We start from the raw sequence: 12500 nt of genomic DNA on the forward strand, positions 1-12500 counted from the left end.
ATAAATGAATGGAAATAGTCTAGATGAACAGATGAACAATCCTCAATCAGCATGCTAATATATTTTCCCAGTAATATCATGGAAACTTACCTGACTAGTCCTTCACTCTACAGCAGGCCTCAATAGCCCTGCTGTAGAGTGAAGCATGCTGGGAGTTATCTGTGCATGTGATGGAAGAATGCACAGTGGAGGGTTGAAACTCAACGTTACATACATCTTTAAAATAGAGTTTTGAATGATGTTTTTATTGCTCAGCGTAAATTTGCGTAGTTTTTTTTCTTTTCAAAATTCCCCAAATTCCCGAGCTGAACTTCCCATGGAAAGTTTCAGGAAAGTTTCCGTAAATTTACCTGAAACCTTCCGCCCCTTTGCAACCCTAGTAGTGAGCACATCAGCTTCTCTCAAACTCTGTCACTGACGTGTAAAGATATCAAATATCAAAGTTCTCGAGCGGTTCAAACCAAATAACACAATGTTCCAGTTGTTGAGCAGATTCTCTTCTTCCTCCCAGTTTCTCTCCAGTTTCTCTCCAGTTTCTCTCCAGATTCTCGACCATCACACAGATAATAAACGTGTGTTTTCAGCTGCGGTGACTCGTTGTTTCTCACCTTCTTCCTTCCTCCCTCTTTCAGGCCGGCGCTCAGATCAGTTTGGCGGATGTCAGCTGTTCGGACGAGAGACGCACAAAGTGGTTCAACCTGCTGAGCCGCGCCTACATGCCTGACATCAGACAGGAGGACGAGGACAGCAGAGCAGCCGGAGGCTCGGACCGGGTAATGACCTGGGAGAGGCTGCCCCCTAGTGGACACTCCAGCTTTGACATCATGAATTAGAATTCAGGACAAGTTTAAAAAAGGATTTTAGAATATCTATAATTGAGGCCAGTTTATCAAATGCTTAAACAAAAGAATTACATTAACAAAGTTTTTTAAAATACAAATATTATCTGTGTCCTGTGTTGTTTAAAGATCATTAAATAAAAACCTGCTTTTAATATATTACGTTGCATTAAACAGGAAAAACAATTTACAAGTTTTTGGCTCAACAAAGATATAAATTTGACACTGTTCACTGTTTTGCTTTTTGCTTTTTGCATTGTGCATTGTGCATTTCACTTTTTACTTCCCTTTTTATATCTTTTATCTTTTATATATTTTTATATAGATATGTTTATCTCTAAATAAATGCTACCTTGTATAAATATTAGAAAAAGTGAGTAAATAAGAAGTAAATAGTGAGTAAATATATATTGTTTTTTATTATTACTATTGTTTTTCTTATGTGTGGTGTATTTATTGTGTTTTTATGTTTCTATGTTCATTGTATGCACCAATAACCAGAGAAAATTCCAGGTAGATGTAAACCTACTTGGCAATAAATACTTTCTGATCTGATTCTGATTCTAAATGTGTTTCAGACGCGAGTTTCCAGCAGCGACACAGTCGGAGCTTCTGAGGACGACGAGTGGTGAGTGTGAAAGTTAAAGATAAAGTTTTTACTTCTGTCAGCAGGACGACAGATTCCCAGTTAACTTGGTGGAAGAATGTGTGAGGAAAGAATTCATAAGAGTTTGGTGTGGCTCCAGAAAATAGTTTTCTCCTTTAATTTCGTGGGTTAAATTTTTTTTTTTTTATGTGGTGTAGATCCAAATACAAATCTGGATCCAGTGACTATTAATGTGGTTTCACAAGGAGACATTTCTTATTAACCTTTTGAGAAGTCACACCAGAAACCAGTTCTGCCGATGATGGTTATGAAAAAACATTTACAATTTATCTTTTTCATTTCACCACAGAAACTGAAAGAAATATTCGAATGTTAAATATGAAGGAAACACAAGTAATTGCACAAAATCGGCCAAAATAAAGTAAAGGAGCGGAGACTATGAGTAATGGTTTCCCTCGGTTCTTCATACAAACACATTAAATCTGAAACAGAAACATGTTCTTCATCCTGTCCTCGTCTTCCTCATCTTCTAACTGTGGTTAATCTTCAGGCACTGCGACCCACTGGAGGCCGACCTGTTTGAGGATGAAGATGGAAATGGCGTGGGGGGAGCTGGGCCTCTGGAGGAGGAGGAGCTTTATCCCGACAGCAGCCAATCGGAAGCAGAAGAAGAGGAAGAGGGGGAGGAGGAAGAGGAGGAAACTAGACCTCCTCCTCCTCCTCCTCCTCCTGCGACAGGAGCAAGGATCCCAGAGACGGTAACTTGTCTTTTCACTTGATGTAGTTTGTTGTGTTTGGATGTTTTTCCTCAAAACCAGGAAATAAAAAGTTAGTGAATGTTTCATGTCAGAGAAGAAACTGGAAAAACACGTTTAATAATCATATGAGGAAATGTCCAACTGGAGAATAGATCTTGTATCGTTCTCTCTCGTGATTCATGAACTTAAACTTTCAGATTAAGTAAAAAAACGTTGATAAATAAAACCTTGAGCTGCTCCTCATCGTCTTCGTCACTGCTTTGTTCTCTATCTCCAGGTGAACAAGGAGACGAGTGTCCACGGTCTGTCCTCGTCCCACCACTGCTCCGTGGTCCGTCCCAAGGAGCGGCGCCCGGACGTCCACCAGCAGAACCCGTTCATGAGAGGCAACACCATCATCCGCTCCAAGACCTTCTCCCCCGGACCTCAGAGCCAGTACATCTGCAGGGTGAGACGCCAGCTGGGCGATGAAGACAACGATGAAGACAACGATGAAGACAACGAGGAAGTGAAACATCTCGGGTTTAACCCTGTTTTCTTCTTCTCTTGTCAGATAAACCGCAGTGACAGCGACAGCTCCACCCTCTCCAAGAAGTCGCCGTTTGTCAGAAACGCCTCCGAGAGACGTAGCATGCGCATGAAGAAGGTGGAGACGACTGTTCTATACCTGTCTCCTTCTTCCTCTTCTTCCTCCATGTCCTTCTCTTCTTCCTCCTCATCCTCTTCTTGCTCCTCTCCTCCTCCTCTTCGACCCCCTCCTCCTCTTCCTCCTCTTCTTCCTTCTACTCCTCCTCCTTTTCGACCCCCTCCTCCTCTTCCTCCTCTTGCAGCTCCTCTCCTCCTCCTTTTCGACCCTCTCCTCCTCTTCCTCTTCTTCTTGCTCCTCTCCTCCTCCTCTTCGACCCCCTCCTTTCTCTTCCTCCTCTTCTTGCTCCTCTCCTCCTCCTCTTCGTGCTCCTCTCCTCCTCTTCGACCCCCTCCTTCCTCTTCCTCCTCTTCTTCCTCCTCTCCTCCTCCTCTTTGACCCCTCCTTCTCTTCCTCCTCTTCCTGCTTCTCTCCTCCTCCTCCTCTTCCTGCTCCTCTCCTCCTCCTCTTCTTCCTCCTCTCCTCCTCCTCTTCGACCCCCTCCTTCCTCTTCTTCCTTCCAGTGAATGCTATAGTCACATATTTCTTTGTTATTTTTGTTCACACTTCTTCCTCCTCTTCTCCTCCTCTTCGACCCCCTCCTTCCTCTTCCTCCTCCTCTTGCTCCTCTCCTCCTCCTCTTCGACCCCCTCCTCCTCTTCCCCCTCCTCTTCCTCATCTTCTTCCTCCTCCTCTTCCTCCTCTTCCTGCTCTTCTCCTCCTCCTCTTCGACCCCCTCCTCCTCTTCCTCCTCCTCTTGCTCCTCTCCTCCTCCTCTTCGACCCCCTCCTCCTCTTCCTCCTCCTCTTCCTCCTCTTCTTGCTCCTCTCCTCCTCTTTTTCCCTCTTCTTCCTCCTCTTCTCCTCCGCTTCAACCCCCTCCTTCCTCTTCTTCCTTCCAGTGAATGCTATAGTCACATATTTCTTTGTGGTTTTTGTTCACACTTGTTTCTCCTTCCTCTCTGCAGCCTCCTGTGCAGGTCAAAGGACTGGACGGGCTCCTGAGGACCTCCATGGACCTGGAGCTGGACCTGCAGGTGTCCCGGACCCGACAGACCCGGCTGGCCCAGGAGCTCCGGGTTCTTCGGGAGCTGAAGACGCAGCTGGAGAAGGCGAGACAGCTGGGCCAGAGGGAGCTGCCGGCCTGGGTCCAAGAGGACGAGCGCTTCCGAATCCTCCTCAAACAGGCGGAGAAACAGGTGAGTGACCCGCCTGCGTGGAATCAGTGCTCAGAGAGTTCTTCCACTTCCTGTGTCTGAGCTGAACGTCTCTGGTCGACTTCCTGTCCAGACTCGAGAGGAGCAGCTGCAGGAGAAGCGGGTGGAGAAGAGGATGCGAGCAGCGGCCAAGGACGTCCACAAGATCCGGGGCCAGAGCCGCAAAGAGGTTCCTGAGGTCCAGACCTTCAGGTGAGAGGCTCCACCACAGATATGAACACTAGATATCTCGGCCGCGTTGCCGGCCAACGGAGACGAACGTCACCACATGGCGGCCATCTTGTTGCGGGAGGCTCTCTCACCCATTACATTGTGTTGGTAAATAACCATAACTTGCTCAATTTTCAACCGATTTTGAAACGGTTTGGTTTGTTATAAACGTCAGAGATGTAGATATGACACTGTGTACTTATGAATAATGATGTTATTTTCTAAAAAAAAAAAAAATGTATGCAGTGTCATAACTACATCTCTGACGTTTATAACAAACCAGACTGTTTCAAAATCGGTTGAAAATTGAGCAAGTTATGGTTATTTACCAACACAATGTTATGGGTGAGAGAGCCTCCCGCAACAAGATGGCCGCCATGTGGTGATACCGGCTCCGTCGAGCGAGATATCTAGTCTTTATATATATCTATGGGCTCCACAGCTCAGGTCACATGCTCTTCATGTGTGGAAATCAGCTATAGCGCCCCCTGCAGTCGAGCACCACAGTTACAGAGAGCAAGACGTTCAGTGAACCATCAAACTCATTTTACGGTTTACGAATGTTGCAGTGTTGAATTAAAGGTTCTATATGTAAGATTTAGCTTTAGCTTCATAGCTTTAGAATTAACAACTGTTTTCTTAACAATGTCAAAGACGTATTGTGACGTTTACTCTAGTTTTGCATCTGGTCCTCTCACTTCCGATGCTAACCAGCTAGCCAGCTAACTAGCTAGCCCAGTCCGGTTGCACAGATCCCATCAGAACGAACGTGCTGCCGATCAGTAAAAGTTAAAGTTCTTCCTGTGAACTCTGTTTTTCGGCTCCTTCTCTGACCTCACTTCCTGCTCCGTGTGATTCCAGAGAGAAGATGGCGTTCTTCACACGAGCGCGGAGCAGCATCCCCGACCTGCCGGCCGACAGCGTGTAGAGAAGCATTTCAAAGTACCCCCCCCCCCCCCCCTCCACTACCACCACCACCCCCCAGTCTCAACCTGCTGTTCCCACAAATGAAGCAAATGTTTGGCGGTGTTATGAAGAATTAAAAAATATATATGATATGTTTTAGTAGAAAAACAGACAAAAAAAAACGTGAAGAAACAGATTTTTAAAGCAGTTTCTCCTGTGGATAGTGTTCATTTGTAAATTAGTGACAGCACTGCTTTCGTTTTTATTTCACTCTTCATGTCTTTGTGTTTGATGTTTATAGGCTTTTAAAATCATTCCAGCACAAAGTCACTCAGCTACGTACAAAGAGCTTTGTACGGAAACGGCAGATTTGGACATAAAGAGTAAACTTTATGTTTGTCGGAAGCACAAAATGAAATCAGACGACGGTACAACAGGAAAAAACTTCGTCTGGTGATAAAACTAAATGAAATATCTGCTCTCCAGTGATATTTGATACTTAAAATCATTTGTTTTTGTACTTTATACTCAGACAAACGTACGAGCGCACACTTTGATTTTCCTTTTTTAAAACTTTGTTTGTTTTTGTTGTTTTTCCTCACCACTCGTGAACATGGATGTTTCCTTAGAGTTAAATCTTTAAGATTGTTTCAAGTCAAAACCCATTTTTACATGATTTAACACTTACGTTAGACGTCAGAGTCTGAAGGAAAAATCTCCGTTTGTTCATCTCGTACTCACACAGTTCTTCTTGTCTTGTATTTCCACTTCACTTGGTGTTTACTGACCCCTGGTGGTCGAATCACGTGTTATTTCTAACCAAATCAACGAGGACAGAAACCTTAAGAATTATAACTTGAATATTTCCAAACCCAGCACAGTCCTGACGCTCATCTGACCTGCACGGCAGCGTGTCGTCAGCAAAACGTCGGATTCTACTCTTTACTTCACGATAACTCGGAGAAAGGAAACTGGACTCTCTGTAAAACTGGATCTGACGTGAAAGTGTCACGATGGTCTCACGCACGCACACACACACACTGATGAGGTGTAGAAACAGCACTCACACTCAGGTAGTTGATCGGATAGTCTGCACTTTAACACAAAACACGGGGAAAAGAAATGCTGTGTTGTTTTTGCCTCGTACTGGAATGATTGTTGTTGTTGTTGAAACACAGGAAGTGAAGACCCGATGTATTTTTGATGACTGTGAACTTCTTATTGATTCTTTGATTGTTTGACTGGAAGTGATTAAACCCCGCCCCCTTCACGAGAACTCACCAGCAGCCAATAGGAAGACAGACGTTCTCCTGAGCTTCACTCTGATTGGCTGGATAAAATATTGTCTGCCCTGACAAAAACTGTTTTATCAGGTTTATGTAATTTTTATGTTTTCCCTGTGAAACTGGATATTTTAGACACGTGTCTGCGTCTCTTAGATCTGAACGTTAACACAGTGCCCAGCAAAACTATCGTTATTATGGATTTGGATCATAACTCTAATGTTCATTTTCATCTTGAGAAAATAGTTGAGCAGCTGAAGATCATGATATCTGCTTCAGGAGGAGGAGCAAATTTAATTTAAAAAAAATTCTGATAAATAAATACCATCTTGCTTTTACAGCTTGTTCAGATGCCAAATGACAGGAAATTTGAAGTCTTACTTTTTGGTGTTTCATGACAATTAATTAAAGATATTTTTATATGGTAATATAACAGGGACATACAGTACACATAAATAAAAACATCTTAATAAAAAACATGTAGAAAAGGGACAGAATCGGATTTTCCCTCAACAGCTCATCTCGATGATGCTGTTCCCAAAATATACAAAAATGTTCGAGGAAAATTTAGAGAAAAGTTTACAAATTTAAGAATTCCTCAAGTTACTTTCTCAGGTGAACAAACTCCTCGTTTATCAAATTATCCCCCGACTGTTTCACAAAGAATTTCCATTCATTAAATTAGAGGCCAGGACTCTTCTGCTGGGTTACCGTGGCAACGTGTGTCACGTGACACGAACACGTCGGATCCTTCTTCGCCTTTCTGTCGTCAGTTTGAAGTCGAACGTTGCTGACAGAAATCCAGATGCTGCTGTCGTCCTCATTCCAGATGTGTCTTTATTTTTACTGTAGAAACGCAGCAGCTTTGAAAAAGAGAGAAGAAGAATTTAAAGATCGCAGAATCGCGTTTCCTGTCGACCGTGTGAATCTCCTGTTGCCTTCTGTTCTTTAAAAGACCAACGGAGGAGTTTTGATTTCGACCTTTAAAATTCTCTCTACTTCCTGTTTCCTTCTTTTTACGTCCCTCTCAAAAACAGACTTGTTTTTACGATAAATAAAAACTGAAAAAAAAGGACGATTGATTGTTTCACCACATTCTGGTAGAAGTAGGAATATTTTTGCACAAACGTCTATGAAAATATTACGTATCCTACACGTTCATGATAATCACACAACACTACGAAATTATTCATGTGTAACTGAATCAAACGCTGAGAGGACGATAACGACCGGGCTGCGTTCACATCGCAGGAAATAAACTTAATCAAGATTACAACGCGTGAGTCGATCAGTTTCAGATCAATACCAAAGATTTAACAGCTCGTGTTCACGCTGAAATAACAGGAACCTGGTGTCGTGGTCGTCTGACGCTCACGAATATCGTGTGTTTTTATCAACTGGTCGCAAGCGACAGACGTTTCTCAGCAACAATGTGGAAGTGTTAGCCTTTAGCGAAGTGTTAGCCTTTAGCGAAAAATGTTCAGCTTCCACTTAAGTAATAATCAGACGAAACGTGGGCACAAAAGGGCAATTTAAAAGTTACGTAAATTTGGATCAGACTGTTAAAGTGGTGGAGTCACATGAGTGCCCCCTGCTGGTGAACGCAGCCTCGTGCAAGTTATAAGTGAAACACTGTGAAATGAATGAAAGTCTACGGAGTCGTGATGATGCCTTCAGAGAGTACGGAAGATGATCAGGGCCGTATTAAATTTATTTTTTAATTCTTTTAAGATTGAATTTTTTTCTGTAGCTCTATTCATCTTCCGTAGGGAGCAACATGTAAACTGTTATTGTTCCTTTTTTATTTCCTGTTTTCTTCTTTGATTTCATCTCGTGCCCAAACGACCATCTGACGCAGAGAAGCCGAACCTGTGGAGAAACGTTTGTGTTCATTTTCTAAATGTACGGTTTATTTTGTATTTTCCTCCACGTGTAGACGGAGTAGATTTGAGTTCTAGGACTTGTTGTCGTCGTCTGTGTCGTTAAAATCCACTTTGTCATGATCGAATATTGTTTAACCTTTAAACCATTAAAAGACTCGTTTATCAGAAAGGTCTGGATGAAGGAATGTAGGTTTTTATTTTGACAAATCATGATCATTGAGAAAATAAAACAAACGCTGTTTCGTCACATGATTATTTTTTCATCGTGTAGGTTGTGATTTAATTTCCTTTTGAAGTTTAAGTGCATTTTTTCCTTGTTTAATGATTTTTTTTTGTATTCTAATGAATGTGTTTGTGTTGCGACTGGTGACGAAGCTGGAGACGAGCCCGGCGGCGGCTCGAGGAACATGCAGCATGTATTTATTGCACTTTTGTGATTTGGGTGTGCTTTTCCTGTTTTTTTTTGTTTTCATCGCGAGAGTTCTGAAAAGCTGTGAATTTTATTCTCGCTGTTCTGTCGACCGGAGTTGTAAATATTTCACCAGCACAAAAAAAAACGACGATATGTTTTGTAGTTTCACAACAAATTAAAAAAAAGGAAAGTTCTTCTCTTCTATTTGAACGTGTGTGTTTTTTATTGTATCTTCTCAAAAAACGATTAATATGAAATGTTGAACCTTTTATGACAAAGGAAATAGAAAAACAGAGGTAACTAAAGTAGAGTTTGACACAAGATGGAGGACGAAGGACACATCAGTAGCTTTTGGGCCCCTGAGGGTCTGTGGCACTTTTAAATATGTTTTTAGTTTAGTAACAATTAAATGCAGGAATTACACTTTTGACAGTTTGGTACATGAGGATAAAAGCTTTCTACTCTATGATACTCTTTTCTATTATGTTCTACTCTATTCCCTTAAATTCACTTAAATTATATTCTTTTCTATACTACTCTACTCCATTCTACTCTATGGTGCTCAACTCTATTATATTCTACTCTATTCCCTTAAATTCCTTTAAATTCTATTATTTTCTATTCTTCTGTACGCCATTCTACTCTGTTCACTTCAATTCCATACTTTTCTATAGTACTCGATTATATTCCATTCTACTCTATTCACGACAATTCTATACTTTTCTATTATATCATATATCATATTTAATTCAATCAAATTATATTCTACTACATTCTATTATATTACATTCTCCTTTACTCGATTATATTACATTCTACTCTATTCACTTCAATTCTATACTTTTCTATTTAACTGTATTCTATCAATTCTATTTTATCAAATTCTATTCTATCAAATTCCATTCTATAAAATTCTATTCTATCAAATTCTGTTCTATGAAGTCAGGTCTCTACTCGCCTCCTGCACCAGGTGGCGCTGGTCTCGTTGTAGACGTGTTTAAAATACGCTATTTGACTCCACGAAGAAGAAGTGGACCCGGAAGTTTATATAAACTTTGAACTCGCCTGAGTTTCATCAGCCACGCGACTCTTCCTCTGCTGTTCTTCCTCCTCTTCGTCCTCTTCCTCCTCCTCTTCCTCCTCTTCCTCCTCCACCAGTAGGACCAGTCTCTCCCGGTGTGTGGACCATGTCGGACCCAGTGAGCAGCTGCTCCGCCCGGCTCCAGCTCCAGGTACCGGCCGCTCTCCCTGGTCCAGTTGGATTTATGAATCAATCTTTATTATTATTGTTTCACTTGTTGTTTCTGTGTCGAACTTTCTAAAAGACGTTAGTGCTGTTATTGAGTTCAAAGGTTCTGTTACTGCACTGGTTCTGGATCAGTTCTTATTTAATGTTTACATTTATTAATGACTAAACTCTTATTATTCTATATGATTACTTCACTAATCTCTGCTCATAAGTAATAACTGAAGACCATTGAAATCAGAGGATATTAAACATTTGATGCTTTTACTTTTTCAAATAGGACAAATTGCCTTTAAGTGTTTGATTAAATATGTTTGGAGAACCTCAGAACCCTTATTGACGTCACTGGGCTCCTGTTGTTTATGAAGGAAATATTAATTTGAGATGAACAGTAACGTGATAATCTCCCTTTTAACTGTAAACTTTGTCAAACTTCAGTATAAATTAATTATAATCATTAGTTTTACGATAGAAAATAGATTTTAAAGTTCACTTAGATGTGTCTTGTGCAATGAAACGACTTTTGGTTTCATCTTGATTCATCAGCCTGATTCCCAGAAATGTTTTTATGGACAAATCGTTATCAGAGTATTTTTTCTGTACAGATAAGCCTGTGATTGATTAACACATATTTCATTTCCGTGTACTCAGATTTTCAAACTCTAAATGTCAATGATTAAAAAATCACTGTTGAAAATAATAGAAAGTGAAAAGTAACTTTAAACCAATATTATCCTTCTTCTCTATCTTTCTCTTGGAGGTTAATTATGTCTATGAAGTGTTAATAACTACAAATCCCATCATTTTGGGGCTTTGGTTCATATTTTTACAGATTAGTACCATGAAAACTTTACTGAATTAGTTATAAACAGTTCCTATTTTCCTTGTTCCAGTGATGTAAAGACAAATGTCACAGGATTACGTTGATCCTGGCAAAACTTTAATAACCAGACACTTGTGAGTGAAGCTCTGAGGTTGTGATCAGATGTTTCTGGATGTTTATAGAATGTGTCAGATGATGCAATCCTCTGAAAGTGAAACTCATGTTTTCCTCACGTGATCGAACCTCACTGAATTATGATAAAAGGAAGAACACGAGCTGTGTTTCACTTTGAGTTAGATCATAACAACCTCTTTGCTTCCTGTTGTTCTTATGACACTGATATAAATATACGTGTAAACCTCTGGATCTGAATCTTGTTTCTTCTTCATGTGTTTATTGTTGTTTTCAGGAGCAGGAGATCCGAACCCTCTCTGCAGAGATCGAGAGTCTGAAGAATCCTCAGAGTCTGAGTCCGTCTCCACATCTGGAACAGCTGCGGGACGAAAACACCAAACTGAAATACCGACTCAACATCCTGAAGAGGGTGAGACAGGAGAGGAGTTATTAGAGATATATAATAATCATATTCTGTCCAGTTTGTCTGAGCGGTTCCATCGTGTTGACGTCAGTGAACCTTGTTGTTGTTTCAGAATCTTCAGGGCGAGCGGAGTCACTGCAGCAAGTCCATGATGAACGTCAACCTGCTGCTGCAGGACGTCTTCGGGGACGCCATCAGAGCTTCCTGTCCCGAGCTGGACAACCCGCCGCTCGTGGTCACGCCGAACCAGCAGGCCAAGTTCGGAGACTACCAGTGCAACAGCGCCATGGCCATAGCTCAGGTTAGAGTCTACTGTCTGATCTAGAACTGTATGATCTAGTACTGTATGATCTAGTACTCTCTGATCTAGTACTGTCTGAACTAGTACTGTCTGATCTAGTACTGTCTGATCTAGTACTGTCTGATCTAATTCTGTCTGATCTACTATTGTCTAATCTAGTATTGTCTGATCTAGTACTGTCTAATCTAGTATTGTCTGATCTAGTACTGTCTGAACTAGTACTGTCTGATCTAGTACTGTCTGATCTAGTACTGTCTGATATAGTATTGTCTGATCTAGTATTGTGTGATCTAGTACTCTCTGATCTAGAACTAACTGATCTAGAACTGTCTGATCTAGTACTGTCTGATCTAGTACACTATCTGATCTAGTACTGTCTGATCTAGTACTTTCTGATCTAGTACTGTCTGATCTAGTACTGTCTGATCTAGTACTGTATGATCTAGTACTGTCTGAACTAGTTTACTGTCTGATCTAGTACTGTCTGATCTAGTACTGTCTGATCTAGTACTGTCTGATCTAGTACTGTCTGATCTAGTACTGTCTGATCTAGTACTGTATGATCTAGTACTGTCTGAACTAGTTTACTGTCTGATCTAGTACTGTCTGATCTAGTACTGTCTGATCTAGTACTGTATGATCTAGTACTGTCTGATCTAGTACTGTCTGATCTAGTACTGTCTGATCTAGTACTGTATGATCTAGTACTGTCTGAACTAGTTTACTGTCTGATCTAGTACTGTCTGATCTAGTACTGTCTGATCTAGTACTGTATGATCTAGTACTGTCTGAACTAGTACTGTCTGATCTAGTACTGTCTGATCTAGTACTGTCTGATCTAGTACTGTATGAT

At 41.1% G+C, this 12500-nt stretch overlaps 2 protein-coding genes across 2 annotated transcripts in view; both read left to right on the forward strand.

The window, feature by feature from the left end:
• The window catches only part of wwc1 (WW and C2 domain containing 1), a 35771-nt gene extending 30564 nt beyond the window's left edge, over positions 1-5207 (forward strand). The window contains exons 12-19 of the mRNA XM_061086294.1: positions 633-773; positions 1418-1467; positions 1997-2204; positions 2482-2652; positions 2758-2850; positions 3797-4027; positions 4119-4237; positions 5117-5207. Coding sequence (XP_060942277.1) covers positions 633-773; positions 1418-1467; positions 1997-2204; positions 2482-2652; positions 2758-2850; positions 3797-4027; positions 4119-4237; positions 5117-5183 — 1080 coding nt within the window. The 3' untranslated portion in view covers positions 5184-5207. The remainder of the gene's footprint in view (positions 1-632; positions 774-1417; positions 1468-1996; positions 2205-2481; positions 2653-2757; positions 2851-3796; positions 4028-4118; positions 4238-5116) is intronic.
• Positions 5208-9805: 4598 nt separating this feature from the next.
• The window catches only part of rars1 (arginyl-tRNA synthetase 1), a 19823-nt gene continuing 17128 nt past the window's right edge, over positions 9806-12500 (forward strand). The window contains exons 1-3 of the mRNA XM_061085450.1: positions 9806-9971; positions 11218-11352; positions 11459-11647. Coding sequence (XP_060941433.1) covers positions 9927-9971; positions 11218-11352; positions 11459-11647 — 369 coding nt within the window. The 5' untranslated portion in view covers positions 9806-9926. The remainder of the gene's footprint in view (positions 9972-11217; positions 11353-11458; positions 11648-12500) is intronic.

The sequence above is a fragment of the Limanda limanda genome, chromosome 14 (assembly GCF_963576545.1).
Source record: "Limanda limanda chromosome 14, fLimLim1.1, whole genome shotgun sequence".
In the NCBI taxonomy this organism is placed as follows: Eukaryota; Metazoa; Chordata; class Actinopteri; order Pleuronectiformes; family Pleuronectidae; genus Limanda; species Limanda limanda.